The sequence below is a fragment of the Pantherophis guttatus genome, chromosome 11 (assembly GCF_059756535.1).
Source record: "Pantherophis guttatus breed Tessera chromosome 11, ASM5975653v1, whole genome shotgun sequence".
NCBI classification, from domain to species: Eukaryota; Metazoa; Chordata; class Lepidosauria; order Squamata; family Colubridae; genus Pantherophis; species Pantherophis guttatus.
The window spans coordinates 23,983,475-23,997,728 of record NC_142073.1 but is presented as its reverse complement, the minus strand read 5'-3'; the positions used below and the strand labels follow the sequence as shown (position 1 = coordinate 23,997,728).

The following is a 14,254-nucleotide window of genomic DNA, read 5'->3' as shown; positions in this document are numbered from 1 at the left end:
GCCAAGCACGTCCCCTCAGCCACAGGTGGACAGTGAAGAAGAAGATAAGTGCTGGCTGGACCCGCGACAGAGGCGCAGGGAGAAGCGTGCACAGCAGAGGGGAAGGCGTGCCAGAGATTAGCTGAGTCACTGGACCACACCCCACAGGGTATAAATGTGGGTGTGGTGGCCGGTTCAGTTTGTGACGAGCAAAAACTGGAAATACTCCATGATCTCTGCGTTACTGGACTTTGCCTGCTTTATCGGACTGCATTTGGATTAATTCTTGTATTGTTGACACTCTGCCTGTTTTATCGGAATGCTGGCAGTCTAATCTTTGTTTTGTGTGAGTAAAGTCTGAATTGGCAGCTGTGTTGCTGCCAGCTTTATCTTCAAAGTGTTTTGTCATGTGGCTTATTAACTCTGGGCCGTCTGTGGGGGGTGCGTGTGGGGTACGGGGACAGAACAGAACCTGCAGCCCAACCCTTGAAATCACACATGCAGGGCTGGGCTTTTTCATGCCACTCCAGTCAGCAGTGAAAAGAGATCCTGCCCTTTGTCCAAGAGAGACCATCTAAAAACCTGGTCCTGTTTAGAGTGAAAGCACAAGACGCAATGATAATTGCATTACTTCCCATCAGCTGATGCTTCCTGGTTTTCAGGATATGGTCTAAAGTAGTTTCCTCTATATCCATCAAACGGAACCTGCTTCCCACAAAATGCTCACAAAGCAACATACACCCAATGTGCTCTGACCCAGTTCTCCAAACACGACCAATCCTCTGTATTTAAATCAATGATTCCTTTAATTAGGAGCACCATCAGCCCCAGCAAAAAGTTTCTCTCTCAACGCAGGCTAACAAGTCTATCCGGCAGGGAGATGAATAGTTGTCTGCCACATCTATTCATCTCCGCCTCCTGCCTTTTATCCCCAGAGCCAGGGTGGGGCTTCATTATTTATTTTATTTATTTATTTTATTTATTTTATTATTCATATATCTATGCCGCCACTAACAGCGGTGGCTCTTCCGTCCTGAGGACCGGCCCATAGATTCCTGCTGCTCTCCTCTCCTCTGCCTTCTGTGCATCTGCACATCAGGCACTGGACCCAGCTGTTCCTCCTCTTCCTAATCAGCCACCTCCAGACCTGGGGGTTGTTAACTTTCCATCTGAGGGCTCCGCCTCCGCCCCCCCTCTCTCCCTCCCTCCCTCCCTCCCTCTCTCCCTCCCTCTCTCTCTCTGCCAGCGCATTCCCTCTTCCCCCTCGGAGCTCTCAAGTTGCCTTGATGCTGAGCCTGACTCCCATGCCTCCTCCTCCTCCTCTGATTTGGCTGCTGGAGGGGCCAGTGGCCGACAGGCCACAACACAATGTCTTAAAGGAAAGCTGGAGTGGAGTCTATCCCTGTGGCTTTGCAGCATCACTCCACACACACCCTCCCAAGCAGTGCCCACCCCCTGAAAAAGGAAGTCCCGGCAGGACACTGGGGAAGCTGGGTCATACCGTTTGCTGCAGCAGCATTGGCCAAAGCGTGGGTCACGTCAGCAGATGATATGACGGCGTCCTCGGGCACATGCAGGGCCCCCACCAGGTCGTGGATGTTGATAAAGGGGTGGAGCTGGGCCACTCTCTTTGGCGGGATAAGCTCACAGGGAATACCCATGATTCTGCCGGAGACACACAAGAACCGTTACACTTGTTCCACCCAGGCTGATGCCGCCCCACCAGACGCGCATATGCGCCAGCTTACTTGAGTCGCGAGGCTATGCGCTTCAGCGAGATCAGCCGGTCTTGGGTCTGAGCTAGTGAGATGGAGCCCGTCCTCATGTAACCTGGAACAAAAAAAAAAAAAATAGCCCACTCTCAGCTTGCGGGCGGTCCCACCAAAGAGCCATTTCCTGCATTTCTTATTCTTAGATGGGAGAATAACGGAAGGAAGCAGGCGTTAAGAGCAGTGTTTCCCAATCTTGGTGAATTGAAGGTGAGTGGACATCAACTCCCAGAATTCCCTGCAATGGCTATGCTGGTTGTGGAATTCTGGGAGCTGAAGTCAATACACCTGGAAATGGCCACGGTTGGGAAACTCTGTGTTAAGAGGGAAGAGCTTGGACAGGAGAATCCGTACTTCCGATCTCTGCGCAGCCATGAAATGAAGCGAGTTTAAACCACACCACCATTGTTATACAGGCAGTCCTCGACGTACGACCACAACTGAGCCCAAAATTTCTGTTACTAAGCAAGACGTAAGTTTTGCCCCATTTTACCACTTCTCTTGCCACCTTTGTTAAGTGAATTACTGCAGTTGATAAATCAGTAACCTGGCTGTTAAGTGAATCTGGCTTCCCCGTTGACTTTGCTTGTCAGAAAGTGGCCAAACGGGGATCAGGTGATCCCAGGACGCTGCAATGGTCATGAGTCAATTGCCGAGCATCTGGATTTTGATCACATGACCATGGGGATGCTCTAAGGGTCGGTTAAGGGTCAGGCTAGTCCAAAGAAAGGAAGAATTAGGGGTGACACGATAGCAGGATTCTAGTATTTGAGGGGCTGCCACAAAGAAGAGGGGGTCAAATTACTCTCCAAAGCACCAAGAGAAGAAACAATGGATGGAAACTAATCAAGGAGAGAAGCAACCTGGAATTGAGGAGAACTTCCTAACAGTGAGGACAATTCACCTGTGGAACTGCTTGCCTCCAGGAATCATGGGCGCTCCATCACTGGAGGCTTTTAAGAAGAGACTGGACATTCACTTGTCTGAAATGGTGTAGGCAGGGTCTCCCGATTGAGCAGGGGGCTGGACTAGAAGGCCTCCAAGATCTTTTCTATTCTGCTCTACTCCACTGTACTCTACTCTCCCCCTACTCCTGATGCAATTGGAGGGTGCCAACAAAATAGATACGGGATGCCTTCTTTCCCCAAACTGACACCTCCGGTTCTTACCAGTTTTCACACCCGTCTCTTGCTCGAGTTGCTGATAGAGCTTCCTTGAGTAATCGGCCATCTTCAGCTCGATGGACAAATGCCGCACTGTGCTTACGACACCTGCGCAGAACCGAGTGGAACCGGCTGCCAGCCTGAAAGGGAAAAGCCAGAGAGCTGAAGAGAAACTCCAGAACCCAAGAGGGAGAAGAGGACAAGAAGTCCCGAAGCTCAATTTACAAGTTATACATACAGGTAGTCCTTGAATTACAACCATAATGGAGTCTGCTCATCACGGTCGTAAGTTGTGATGGCCACAAAACAGGTTGGTAATATGGGTGCGACTTACCGCCATCATGACATATGATAGAAAGTCTGGGCTCTATTACCACCTTTATGGTAAAACAAGCAGAGATGCGGTCCAGAACAAACAGGGACATCAAACTGGATTTCTTCGAGGGCCAATCAGCATATTAGTTCTCCTCTGCAGACCAACCGGGGGGGGGGGGGGCGGAGAGGGAGGGAGAGACATGACGGACACCTCCCGCAGCACTTTGCCGGCCAAAACGGGGCAAAGGGGGGCCACACAAACCCCCTCCACATCGCTTTTTCTGCCTGGATGGCCACGCAGCACCCCCCCCAACGCCCTGTTTTGGCCAGCAAAGTGGCGCAGGAGGCCATCCACGCAGAAAACGGGGTGCAGGGGGGCTGTGTGCGGCCCCGCACACTGTTTTGGCTGGCAGAGAGCTACAGGAGGCTGTCCAGGCCAAAAATGGGCCACGAGGGGACTGTGCGAGTCCCCCCCCCCCCGGTGCCCCATTTTGGCTGCCAGAGACACCGAGGGCCAGTCCTTTGCTATTTCCCACAGAGCTGGTCTCCTCCGGGTCCCGTCAGCTAAACAATGCCGGCTGGCAGGCCCGCAGGGGAGGGCCTTCTCTGTGGCTGCCCCAGTTCTCTGGAACCAGTTACCTCTCCTGAGGTCTGGACCATCCCCACCCTATTGGCCTTCTGGAAAGCGGTGAAGACCTGGCTCTTCCGGCAGGCCTGGGGCCGTTGATCTCGCTCTTGTGATCTTGCAAGATCTGGCCATGAATGGTGTGCATGGACTTTTAATGTTTTTAAAATGTTTTTATAATGTTTTTTAATAATTTTCCTATGTTCTTTGTTGTATTATTTTTTGCTGTAAGCCGCCCAGAGTCCCTTGGGAGTTGGGGGGCATAGAAATTTGATAAATTAAATTAAATTAAATTAAATTCCAGGCCGGCCCCGCAGGCCAAATTTAAGCACCCCGTGGGCCTTGAGTTTGACACCCCTGGAACAGGGGATCAATTCATTCATTCATTCATTCATTGAAGGCACTGTCTATCCACTGCAGGATGGAGTCCTCTTCTGCATGTTTTCAACCAAGACTGTCCTGAGCCTTCTTTTGCCAATTGGGCCCCCCATACTTGCTGATATCATCTCTCCATCTTGTTTTAGGTCTCTTTCGTGGATGCTTTTGATCAAGTCGAATTCATTCTATGACCATCTTGGTCCACCTGCCCTCAGTTCTTCTTGCTATGTGACCAGCCCATTTCCATTTCTTTTACTTCTTATTAAAGGGCTCCATGAAGGTATACGTTATAGGAAAGAAGCACCCAGTGCAAAAAAAAAGGCAGAGTGAGGAAATCTGATTGTTTATAGAGAATAAACGAAGATTCATTTCAGAACAAATTGTGTGTGGTTTGAGAGGAGGAAGACCAAGGAAGTTATGATTGGCCAGAGTTGGTGACCTTCTCAAAAAAACATAATCCTTTACCTGCCCTGCTCCAGTAAGACAATGTCCTTCCACCCTAGCTTGGAGAGATGATATGCCACTGAGGTGCCCATGATTCCACCACCACAGATAACGACTTGCGCTTGTGTTGGCAGGGGCATCAAGTGAGATTCAGCTCCATTGCTGCTACTGTGCCGGAAGCCACAGAGCTTCCACCACGTCAGAGTCATTCTTTGCCACTGGAGGTCTAACAATCGTCGGAGAAACATCATGCTGACGGTCAGTCGGTTCTCCAAAGACGCACAGATAAATCTTCACAGCTGCTGCTAGCTCTGCAAAAGAGGAACATGCTTTTCATTAATGCTTGGAATACGACTTCAGCAACCTCAATGAGATCGGTCAGCATCACCACCTCCGATGTGAAGAGATCAGGGTTCCTAACGTTTTTGGATGGGTGGGAACCTGTAAAAGTTTAAGTACAGGATCTGGCCCTTTTTGGAAAATGATTGCAGTGATAGTTCACCAGAAGCCCTTTTTTATTACTTTAGTATTTGGAAGCCACGAATTGAAACAAAGACATTGTCTCTGCTTTTTAAAAAGTCAATTAATAAGAAATGTTGGGGCAAACCATATAATACCACCAAAATAAAGAATATGAGCACAACAAAAATGCATTCTGCAAGTACAATAATCCCTACTCGCTACTTCCACTGGGGATATTGGTGGAGTGATGGAAGCCCCTCATATACAGAAATATAAGAGCCTTGGTAGTACAGTGGTCTAAAGCACCCTGTTATTAACACCAGCTGCCTGCAATTACTGCAGGTTCGAATCTCGCCAGGCTCAAGGTTGACTCAGCCTTCCATCCTTTCTAAGGTAGGTGAAATGAGGACGCAGTTTGTGGGGGCAATAAGCTGACTTTGTATAAGTATACAAAAGTATGAAGGCTATTGCTTAACGCCTTGTAAGCCGCCCTGAGTCTCCGGAGAAGGGCGGCATATAAATCAAATTAAAAAAAAAAAATCAAAAGGATACACAAGTTTGGTCAAGTTCAATGGCTGAACCTCTTCTCTTTCAGCCTCATATAGATACATTTACATAATATACTTGATCCCAAGTCCAGTTAAGCAATCATACAATACGCCCTAGTATGTATTATACACCTTAAATGTGATGCAAACAGACCCAGGTGAATTTAACCTGCCAGAATGGGACTTTTTGTCTTGGACACTTCATTCTCCTCGGGCGTTTCTCCTCAGGCGATTCTTCCCCAACTTATCTCCTCACCTGGCACGTCTCCAGCCATTCGCCCTGGGGAATGGGCCACTGTCCACTGTGTCCCACACCCTTCGACATGGCCCAGCATAACATGGCAACTAGCATGTGTGTGTGTGTGTGTGTGTCTGTGAAAAAGGAAAGGAAGGCAGGGTGCAGAGAGAAAAGGCCATTTCACTCAATCACATTCCAGAGAGTAGTTGGTTCCTTGTCTGAACTGGAGCCCAGGCCATTGGGAGTGGGGGAGAATAAAATAAAGGAAGATCGACGTTGTTTTGAGGAACAGTTGGTTTACTCGGAAGTAAGTCTCACTAAATTCAATGCTAGGATCGCAGCGTGAAGTAACAGCGTCCCTGTATTTATCGAAAGACGAACCTTCTTTCTGCGAATGGGCTGTGTCGAAGGGTGTGGGACACAGGGCGAATGGCTGGGGGTGTGCCAGCTGAGGAGATAAGTCGGGGGAGAATCGCCCGAGGAGAATGAAGAGTCGGAGATGAAAAGTCCTAGACCCTAACTTGCAACCCATCAGAAACCATGTTAGTTTGATCTAGTGTGAATCGAGCCAATATGCTGTGCTTTGGCACAATTCCATGGTTAAAACAATTTACCCACTGAATGCCAAAAGCACATTTACTGCCACAGGGCAGCACTGACTCAGTCACACCTTGCCCTTAAGTACAAAAGTGATCTCCTAGAAAAGACTCACAATGTGGCAATAAAGGGAAGAGGAGGCAAATCTCTATAAAAAGCCAAGTTTTATATTTTTTTTAAGAAAGAGCTCAACCATTCTTTCCTTCTGATTTAAAAAACCCTGGATGCAACTAATCTAATAATTAGGAATAATCTAATTTGAATGCCTGCTACCTCCTCCTATTTTCAACCATGGGACTGACTAGCAAGTCTCCCAGAGCCATTTGTATTAACTGCCCTATAGGAAAAATCCTCAAATGTTTCATTTATTGCACGGTAATTTATAACTGGAGAGCAAATCTGGCATAGCGGTTAAGGCATCAGGCTAGAAACTGGCCCTAGGAGGAGGCAATGACAAACCACTTCTGCAAAACTTGCCAAGAAAACTGCAGGGAGTCTCCAACCTGATACAACTGAACAAAAGAAATAGAATTATTTCTATTGCTTGAAATACCCAGGATATAAATAACTGCCCCTGGATATCTTTTTATTATATCTTTTTAAAATATATAGGCATATATATAGGCTGTACACCGGGTCCTTCGGGAGAAGGGCGGTATAGAAATAAAATAATAATAATAATAATAATAATAATAATAATAATAATAATAATAATAATAATAATAATAATGTTGTTATTGTTATTGTTATTATTATTGTTATTATTATTATTATTATTATTATTAATCTGCTTGGTTATTTTCCCACAAGGACACTATGGAGTGAGTTGGTCCCAAGGTCACCCAGCCAGTTTTCATATCTGAAACTTTCTTTCTTTTTTTTTCCAAAACCAGAACATATTTTTCTTTTCTCACAGCACCATTACAATTCTCTTCAGCATGAGGTTATCTTTTCCCTTTCTATTTGTGCTTGATCAGAGAGATCTGGTTCCCCGGAGGAGCCGTCTCAGCCCAAGCTTGTCCCACCCACCCCAGTCAAGAGACGTACTTGGATCCCTTCTGCCAAAGAATTTCGGCTGGTGGAGTCCAGGAGAAGAGCCCCTTTTTTGCTGTGGCCCTTTGGACTCTTCTCCTACGGGAGGTGGGGTGGGACGAGTCCCCACACTCCTGGCCTGCTGGAAGACCCTTAAAACCTGGCTCTGCCAGCTGCCCTGTGGCCCCAGTGGGATGCTCTCTGCTGGGACTGGCTGATAGGATGGAGATAAGATCCCAGCCACCTGCCCTATTATGTCATCCGTCTTCTTAACTTTTCAGTCTTTTATTTAATCTTTCTTAATTTTCATGGTTCTGTACAGATTTGCATGGTGGATTTGAATCCAAGAAACCAGATGCAAATTCAGCCATGAATCTCTTTGTGAGATTTTCCACTAATTTGGTCCACCTATTCGACATTTGGTCCATTTTTTTCAGGTAGTCCTTGGTTTACGCCCGCAACTGAGCCCAAAAGTGAGACATTTGCTAAGTGAATTTTGCCCCATTTTACAATCTTCCTTGCCACTGTTGTTAAGTGAATCACTACACTTGTTAAGTTAGTAACTCAGTTGTTCATTGTATCTGGCTCCCCCGTTGCCCTTGCTGGTCGGACGTTTGCAAAAGCCGATTATGTGACACTGCCATTGTCATAAATCTGAGTCCCCTGTCTAGCGTTTGATCCCGACCTTGGGGGATGCTGCAGCAGTCGTAAGGACGACAAACGGTCCCAAGTCACTTCTTTCAGTGCCGTTGTAACTTTGAACCGCCACTAAATGAACTGTTGTAAGTTGAGGACTACCTGCCTTACCTTATACATCATTTGATAAGCCACCTAGAGCTGCTGCAAAAGTGGAATGAGTGGCATACAAATTTAATAGACAAACCCAGTAAAAATCTTGGGGGTGGGGGTGGGGGCTCTCTACCTGCCTGGCAGATCCTTAAGGCCAAGGAACCCCAGGGGTGCCACCCTACTGGGGAGGGGGTCTCAAATTGCTCTCTGAGTCCCGCCCCTCACAAGGGGGGAGTCGTTGGGGAGCGAAGGAAAGAGAGGGGGGTTGACCTGTGGGGTCCAGAGCCCGACAGGTGAGGAAAGGCGGGGAGGGGGTGGGGGGAAGAAGGAGCGAATGTCCTCCTCCAAGGAAAGCCCTGAAGCTTAAGCCACCTACAGCCACTGCAAAAGTAGGACGGGTGGCACATAAATTTAATAAATAAATAAACTCAGTAAGGGGGGGGGCACTATCTACCTGTTGGAGCAGGTCCTTAAGGCCAAGGAACCTCAGAGGTGCCATCCTATTGGGGAGAGGGTCTCAAATTGCTCTCTGAGCCCCACCCCTCACAAGGGGAGGGTCGTTGAGGAGTGAAGGAGAGAGAGAGAGGGGTTCACCTGTGTGTCTGGAGCCGACAGGTAAGGAAAAAAAGGGGTGGCAATGCCCTCCCCGAACCCCAACCCCCCCCCGAAAGGCATTTTCTTCGACCCCCCCCATGCGGAGAGGCCTTTCCCAGAGGGGAGGGGGGAGAGAGGAGGGGGGGCTGGACTATAAGGGTGGCAAGTGGGTGGGGGGCGCCGCTCCTACCCTTCGGAGTGCAAGGAAGGACAGGGCGAGGCGGTTACCCCCCCACCCGGGTTTCCTCTCGGGGCCGCCTAACGCCCCCGGTGCCCAGCCCGGCCGCCAAGGACCCACCTGTGCGGCCTCCGGCGCGGCGCTCACCTGAACGCGCTGCCTGGAGGCTTTAATTTGCATCGTCGGCCCCGCCCCGCGGCGGGTCATCTGCATACTCGGCCCCGCCCCCGCAGGTATCGTCGCGGGAGGTGGTGGGAGGGGGGGGAAAAGGAAAGAGCGGCGCGCGACCTTCCCCTTCTGTGTTGTTGTTGGTTTTTTTTTTTACGCCCGCGCTTTACGGCCAGCCCCGCGCGCGACAAAGTCGCGCGGCTGCTGCCCGTGCCGCAACCCGTCGGGCGGCAGCCAATCGGCGCTGGGGGCGGGAGGAGGGGGCGGGGACAAGGGGTAAAAGAGAGAGCGCAGGCGCGCTTTGGTCGAGCCACGCGACCGGCCACGAGGAGCGCCGGCGTACTGCGCTTGCGCACTCTTCCCTTTGTAGGGAGGGCGGTTTGCTTGGATGCCCGTGGAAGTTGGGCGACTTTTTAATCGGCTTTTTTGTTGTTTTTTTTAGCGCCGCCGGAGGATCGGGTCCAACGCAACGCCCGCTGCGGCCAGTCCGATCAGCTGCCGAGCCTACTTGGCAAGAACCGGAGCCAAATTAAGAAGAGACTAGACAGCTTCTCCTGCTTGAGTAGGGGGCTGGACTAGAAGACCTCCAGGGTCCCCTCCAGCTCCTGTTCTGCTCTATTCTATTCTGCTCTATTTATTTTATTTATTTATTTGAATGGGAGTTGGGGAAGGAAAATGTTCCCATTGCCCATCTCCTGTGTGTCAATTCTTCTGGTAAGAATTCTTACCAAAATTCTCTCCTAAGAATTTTGAGGACTCAGATTTCTTAACACACAAGTTACTCATGCCCTGGTCACCTCCCGTCTTGACTATTGCAATGGGGCTAGGGATGCAGTGGGTCAGTGGCTAAGGCGCTGAGCTTGTCGATCGAAAGGTCGGCAGTTCGAATCCCTAGTCTCACATAACGGGGTGAGCTCCCCTGCCTTGTCTCAACTTCTGCCAACCTGGCAGTTCGAAAGCATGTAAAAAATGCAAGTAGAAAAATAGGGACCCCCTTTGGTGGGAAGGGAACAGCGTTCCGTGCGCCTTTGGCGGTGAGTCATGCCGGCCACACGACCACAGAGACGTCTTCGGACAGCGCTGGCTCTTCGGCTTTGAAACGGAGATGGGCACCGTCCCCCTAGAGTCGGGAACGACTAGCACTTATGGGTGAGGTGAACTTTTACCTTTTTATACATGGGGCTTCCCCCGAAAAGCATCCAGAAGCTCCAGTTGGTTCAAAATGCAGCAGCCCCACATGGTTGTGTAGACCTCGGTGTGCCCGTGTTGCCTCCTGCGAGAGCTGCATTGGTTGTTGGTTTGCTTCTGGGTGCAATTCAAGGTGCTGGTTGTCACCTTTAAAGCCCTTCATGGCTCCGGACCAGGTTATCCGAGGGACCGTCTCTTGCCAGTCACATCGGGTGAAATGCTCCCGGTTTGGGATAGCGATGAGCGGATGGTTTGGAGAACCGGTAGCAAAAATCCCTGCAACCCCCCCCCCATGCCCAGCTGAGCCACGCGATCATCAGAGGCTTTTTTTTTTACTTTTAAAAGCATATTTTCTACAAGCTCTTTGGCCGAAAAAATGCTTTTAAAAGTTAAAAAAAAAAAAGCCTCTGATGATCGCGCGGCTCAGCTAGGATCGTCAGAGGCTTTTAAAAGCATTTTTTCTACAACCTCTTCAGCCGAACAGGTTGTAGAAAATATGCTTTTAAAAGTAAAAGTTTAAAAAAAAAAGTTGGCCACGCCCATCACATTACCCCCCCCACCAAGCCACACCCACAGAACCGGTAATAACCAATTTTTAGATTTCACCCCTGAGTCACATCCACCTGATACACTAGAATGGGGTAGTAAGGAACGTGGCATGTCCCATCCCGTAAGGAGTTCCAACTGATGAGACCCAGAGGAAGGGCCTTCTCCGTGGTGGCTGCCTTCCTCTGGAACATCATCCCGCCTGAAATTAGACTGGTCCCCACTCTGACCCCCTTTCGGATGGCCCTGAAGACGTGGTTTTGCCAGTGGGCCTAGGAAACCCAGATGAGAGGGAGCCCATCAAATGGCTGATTTGAGTGTGGTGTTGTTGCCAGGTTAAAATAACCCCTTTTATTTTTTAAATTTCTTCTACATTGTGTTTTTATTTTCTCTAAGCCGCCTAGATCGTATAGGCGGCTATGTACATTTTCCAAAATAAATAAAACATCTCACCCAGCAGCCTCCAGCCGAGGTCGTTTTCAAGCCTTTGCTGTGTGGCCCATTGTTGTAGGTCAAGGCTTGGCCCATCGTACAGTGTTTCCCCGAAAATAAGACCCTGTCTTATATTTTTTTGAACCCCGAAATAAGCGCTTGGCCTTATTTTCGGGGGTCTTATTATTTTGGGGTGCGTGGAGCAAGATGGGGCTTCTCTTGCCATCTCACCTGATTTCCAGCTCTGCGTTTAAATATTTTTGGGGAGGGCTTATTTTCGGGGGGAGGCTTATTTTAGTGCATGTGCTTAAAACCCTGATTGGGCTTATTATCAGAGGATGTCTTATTTTTGGGGAAACAGGGTAGTAATCTGGGGCAGGGGTCTCCATCCTTGGCAACGTTAAGACTTGTGGACTTCAACTCCCAGAAGCTTTGCTGGCTGGGGAATTCTGGGAGTTGAAGTCTGCCAGGCTTAACGTTGCCAAGGATGGAGACCCCCTGATCTGGGGCATCTGTTCACAGAGAACTGATCCCCCTGGTTGGTCAGTATGATGAGGAAGATCAGGGAGTCCTTCAAGAAATTCAGAAACGCTTAAGGGCAAAGTCCAGAGACACCAATCCCAATTAAATAACCTTGAAAAGTAGCAGAACTCAGATGGGTGACCATGAAAGGCAGCGGAGAAAAAACACAGCAAAAAACATAAAACCTGCAGACTCTTTTTTATTAAATTCTCCCGTTTCATCTGTACAGAAAAATGCACATTATGTTCAGTATTTCAGTTAACAATTCAAAAATTACACAGCATGAACATGTAAAAACAAAGAATGGCCAAGAATTTGTACATAGATAAGAAGAAAAAAAAACAACAACCAAACAATTTACAAAAAAAAAAAAAAATCAATATTACATTTTTTTTAAAAAGAACCAAGATCAGCCAACATTTGCTGTTTTGTGTTGTTGTTTTTTTAAAAAATTCTTTACCATGTCTCCAATGGCTGCTTTTCAAGGCTGCAAGAAGGGCACCGAACATAACCTAGCTAGGCCTTTCCAAGTTGTTTGGTGTGTATGGGTGGGTGTTGGTTTAAAATCCAATATTTGGATCTGCAATGAAAACAAAATCAAAACTGTGAGCATCAAAGACATTAATTGGTTCTGGGCTGCCTTGCAGGGGAAATGCCTCTTGGTGCCAATTCAGGAAACTCCAGATACCTTTTCACCAGGTATGGGGCCACAGGGTGGGCCGCAATGCAAATTTGAGGCAGTGGAAGGAAGCAATGCCAGTCCTACGAAGTCCCCAAATGTAGCCAGTCATTGCTGGCTCAAAAGAGTGGCAGTTTCCTGACAAATAACTATAAGGCTTGGTCCAAAACGCAGTTAGGTTCAGTACACAGCCCCTTCTGTCCTCCCTCAGCCTTCCAGCATGGGGCCAACCTGATGCTATTTGCTGTGCCTTAATTTTCTCTCACTGAGACAAGGGGGGCAGCCTGTCTGATGGAAAGAAGGCCAAATGTACGTGTTGCAGGATCCAATCTGGGTCGGTCACCAGGACCAGAAGTTTTGCCTTCTGAGCTTTCAAAGTCGTGCTGGAAGCCCATCCTCGGGGAATTTCTTCACACAGAGAAGTTGCCTGAAAATGGGCTCCAGCATAAGTCCGAAAACTCGGAAGACAAAACTTCTGGTCCCGGTGACCGACCCAGATTGGATCCTGGAAAACAAGGCCCTGCATCCTCACCCAGTTTAGGCAGAGGAGCCCTCCGTGACCAACCCGTCTCCTCCTGCAAACGGTTGCAAAGCACAAAACACAACTGTATGGAAGTGGGAGGAGGAAGGAGTCTTTTGGCTCCCAGCTAAGGAGGGTTTTAAACCATTCAAACCGGCAGACTGGCAAAACTCAAGCACTGCCTTCTCCGCCTTCCTTGAATTAATTAATCTAATTAAGCAGAATTAATCTGGTGTGGCACAGCCTGAGTGGAAATGAAGCCTAATCTCTCCTGATCTGTTTCTGAGGTTGAAAAGTAAAACGGAAGAGGCAGCCGGGGAACTCCCTGCAGAAAGTCCTGGGAAGGGAGCATGGGGACTGCAGCAACATTGGAGGCCGTCCAGCCTCTTTCCATAGCAGTGGGCCTCTTAAGCCCTTGGGGCAGACCGGACAAGCTATCTCGGGGCCATTGCTTAGGAGCCCCTTTTTCGGTGCCCTGTCTCCTCTCTCCGCAGAAGCATCGTTCCTTAGCCTCAACACAACCTAAAACAATGGAAATGCAGGTAAAGGCAACTACAATTAGCTGAGGGGAAGCAAAAATAAAAAAAAAATGTGTGTGTTATGTAATTTTCTAAGACACAGTAGCTAAAATGACTGCGGGGGGGGGGGGGGCAGAGACTTTCACCTTTGTCAGCAAATGCGGCAAGACAGCCAAGACCAATCCAGGTGTCTTGCTGGCATCTTGCCCAATTGTACAACTCTGAATGAGACTGGGATTCTTCCTTGCTTCCTATTAATGGTTTAGCCTCTTTTAAGCGCTCTGTAGTCCATAATCCACAGCCAGCCTCTCCACAGAGCTTCAGTGCCCTATTGCCTTCTCCCTTTCTGCGGTTCTTAATTCTGGCCTATCGCGTATCCAATTTTGTGCCAGAATCGCACATCTCAAGGTCATGGGCCAATGTCTCTAGGAGGAAACTAATGTCTGACAAAAGACTGGAGTTGTTTTTAGATCCTGCAGAGGAGAGAAGACACCTGCAGCATCCCCTGGGTTCTTAGATCACGTGTCTTACCAGTCCCACCTTCTAGAACAGGGGTGGGGAAGTGTGGCC

At 48.7% G+C, this 14,254-nt stretch overlaps 2 protein-coding genes across 3 annotated transcripts in view; both read right to left on the bottom strand.

Moving 5' to 3' along the window:
- PDPR (pyruvate dehydrogenase phosphatase regulatory subunit) overlaps window positions 1-9,462 on the bottom strand; it is a 42,966-nt gene extending 33,504 nt beyond the window's left edge. The window contains exons 1-5 of one of the 2 annotated variants that reach the window (XM_034425549.3): window positions 9,232-9,462; window positions 4,695-4,984; window positions 2,918-3,051; window positions 1,728-1,809; window positions 1,481-1,644 (exon numbers count right to left, since the gene is read on the bottom strand). In XM_034425549.3, the coding sequence (XP_034281440.1) occupies window positions 1,481-1,644; window positions 1,728-1,809; window positions 2,918-3,051; window positions 4,695-4,924 (610 nt within the window). In that variant the 5' untranslated portion in view covers window positions 4,925-4,984; window positions 9,232-9,462. The remainder of the gene's footprint in view (window positions 1-1,480; window positions 1,645-1,727; window positions 1,810-2,917; window positions 3,052-4,694; window positions 4,985-9,231) is intronic. The other variant, XM_034425548.3, reaches the window with a different exon arrangement.
- A 2,686-nt stretch (window positions 9,463-12,148) lies between these two features.
- GLG1 (golgi glycoprotein 1) overlaps window positions 12,149-14,254 on the bottom strand; it is an 81,691-nt gene continuing 79,585 nt past the window's right edge. Inside the window, exon 27 of the mRNA XM_060681538.2 lies at window positions 12,149-12,547. Within this exon, the coding sequence (XP_060537521.2) occupies window positions 12,484-12,547 (64 nt within the window). The 3' untranslated portion in view covers window positions 12,149-12,483. The remainder of the gene's footprint in view (window positions 12,548-14,254) is intronic.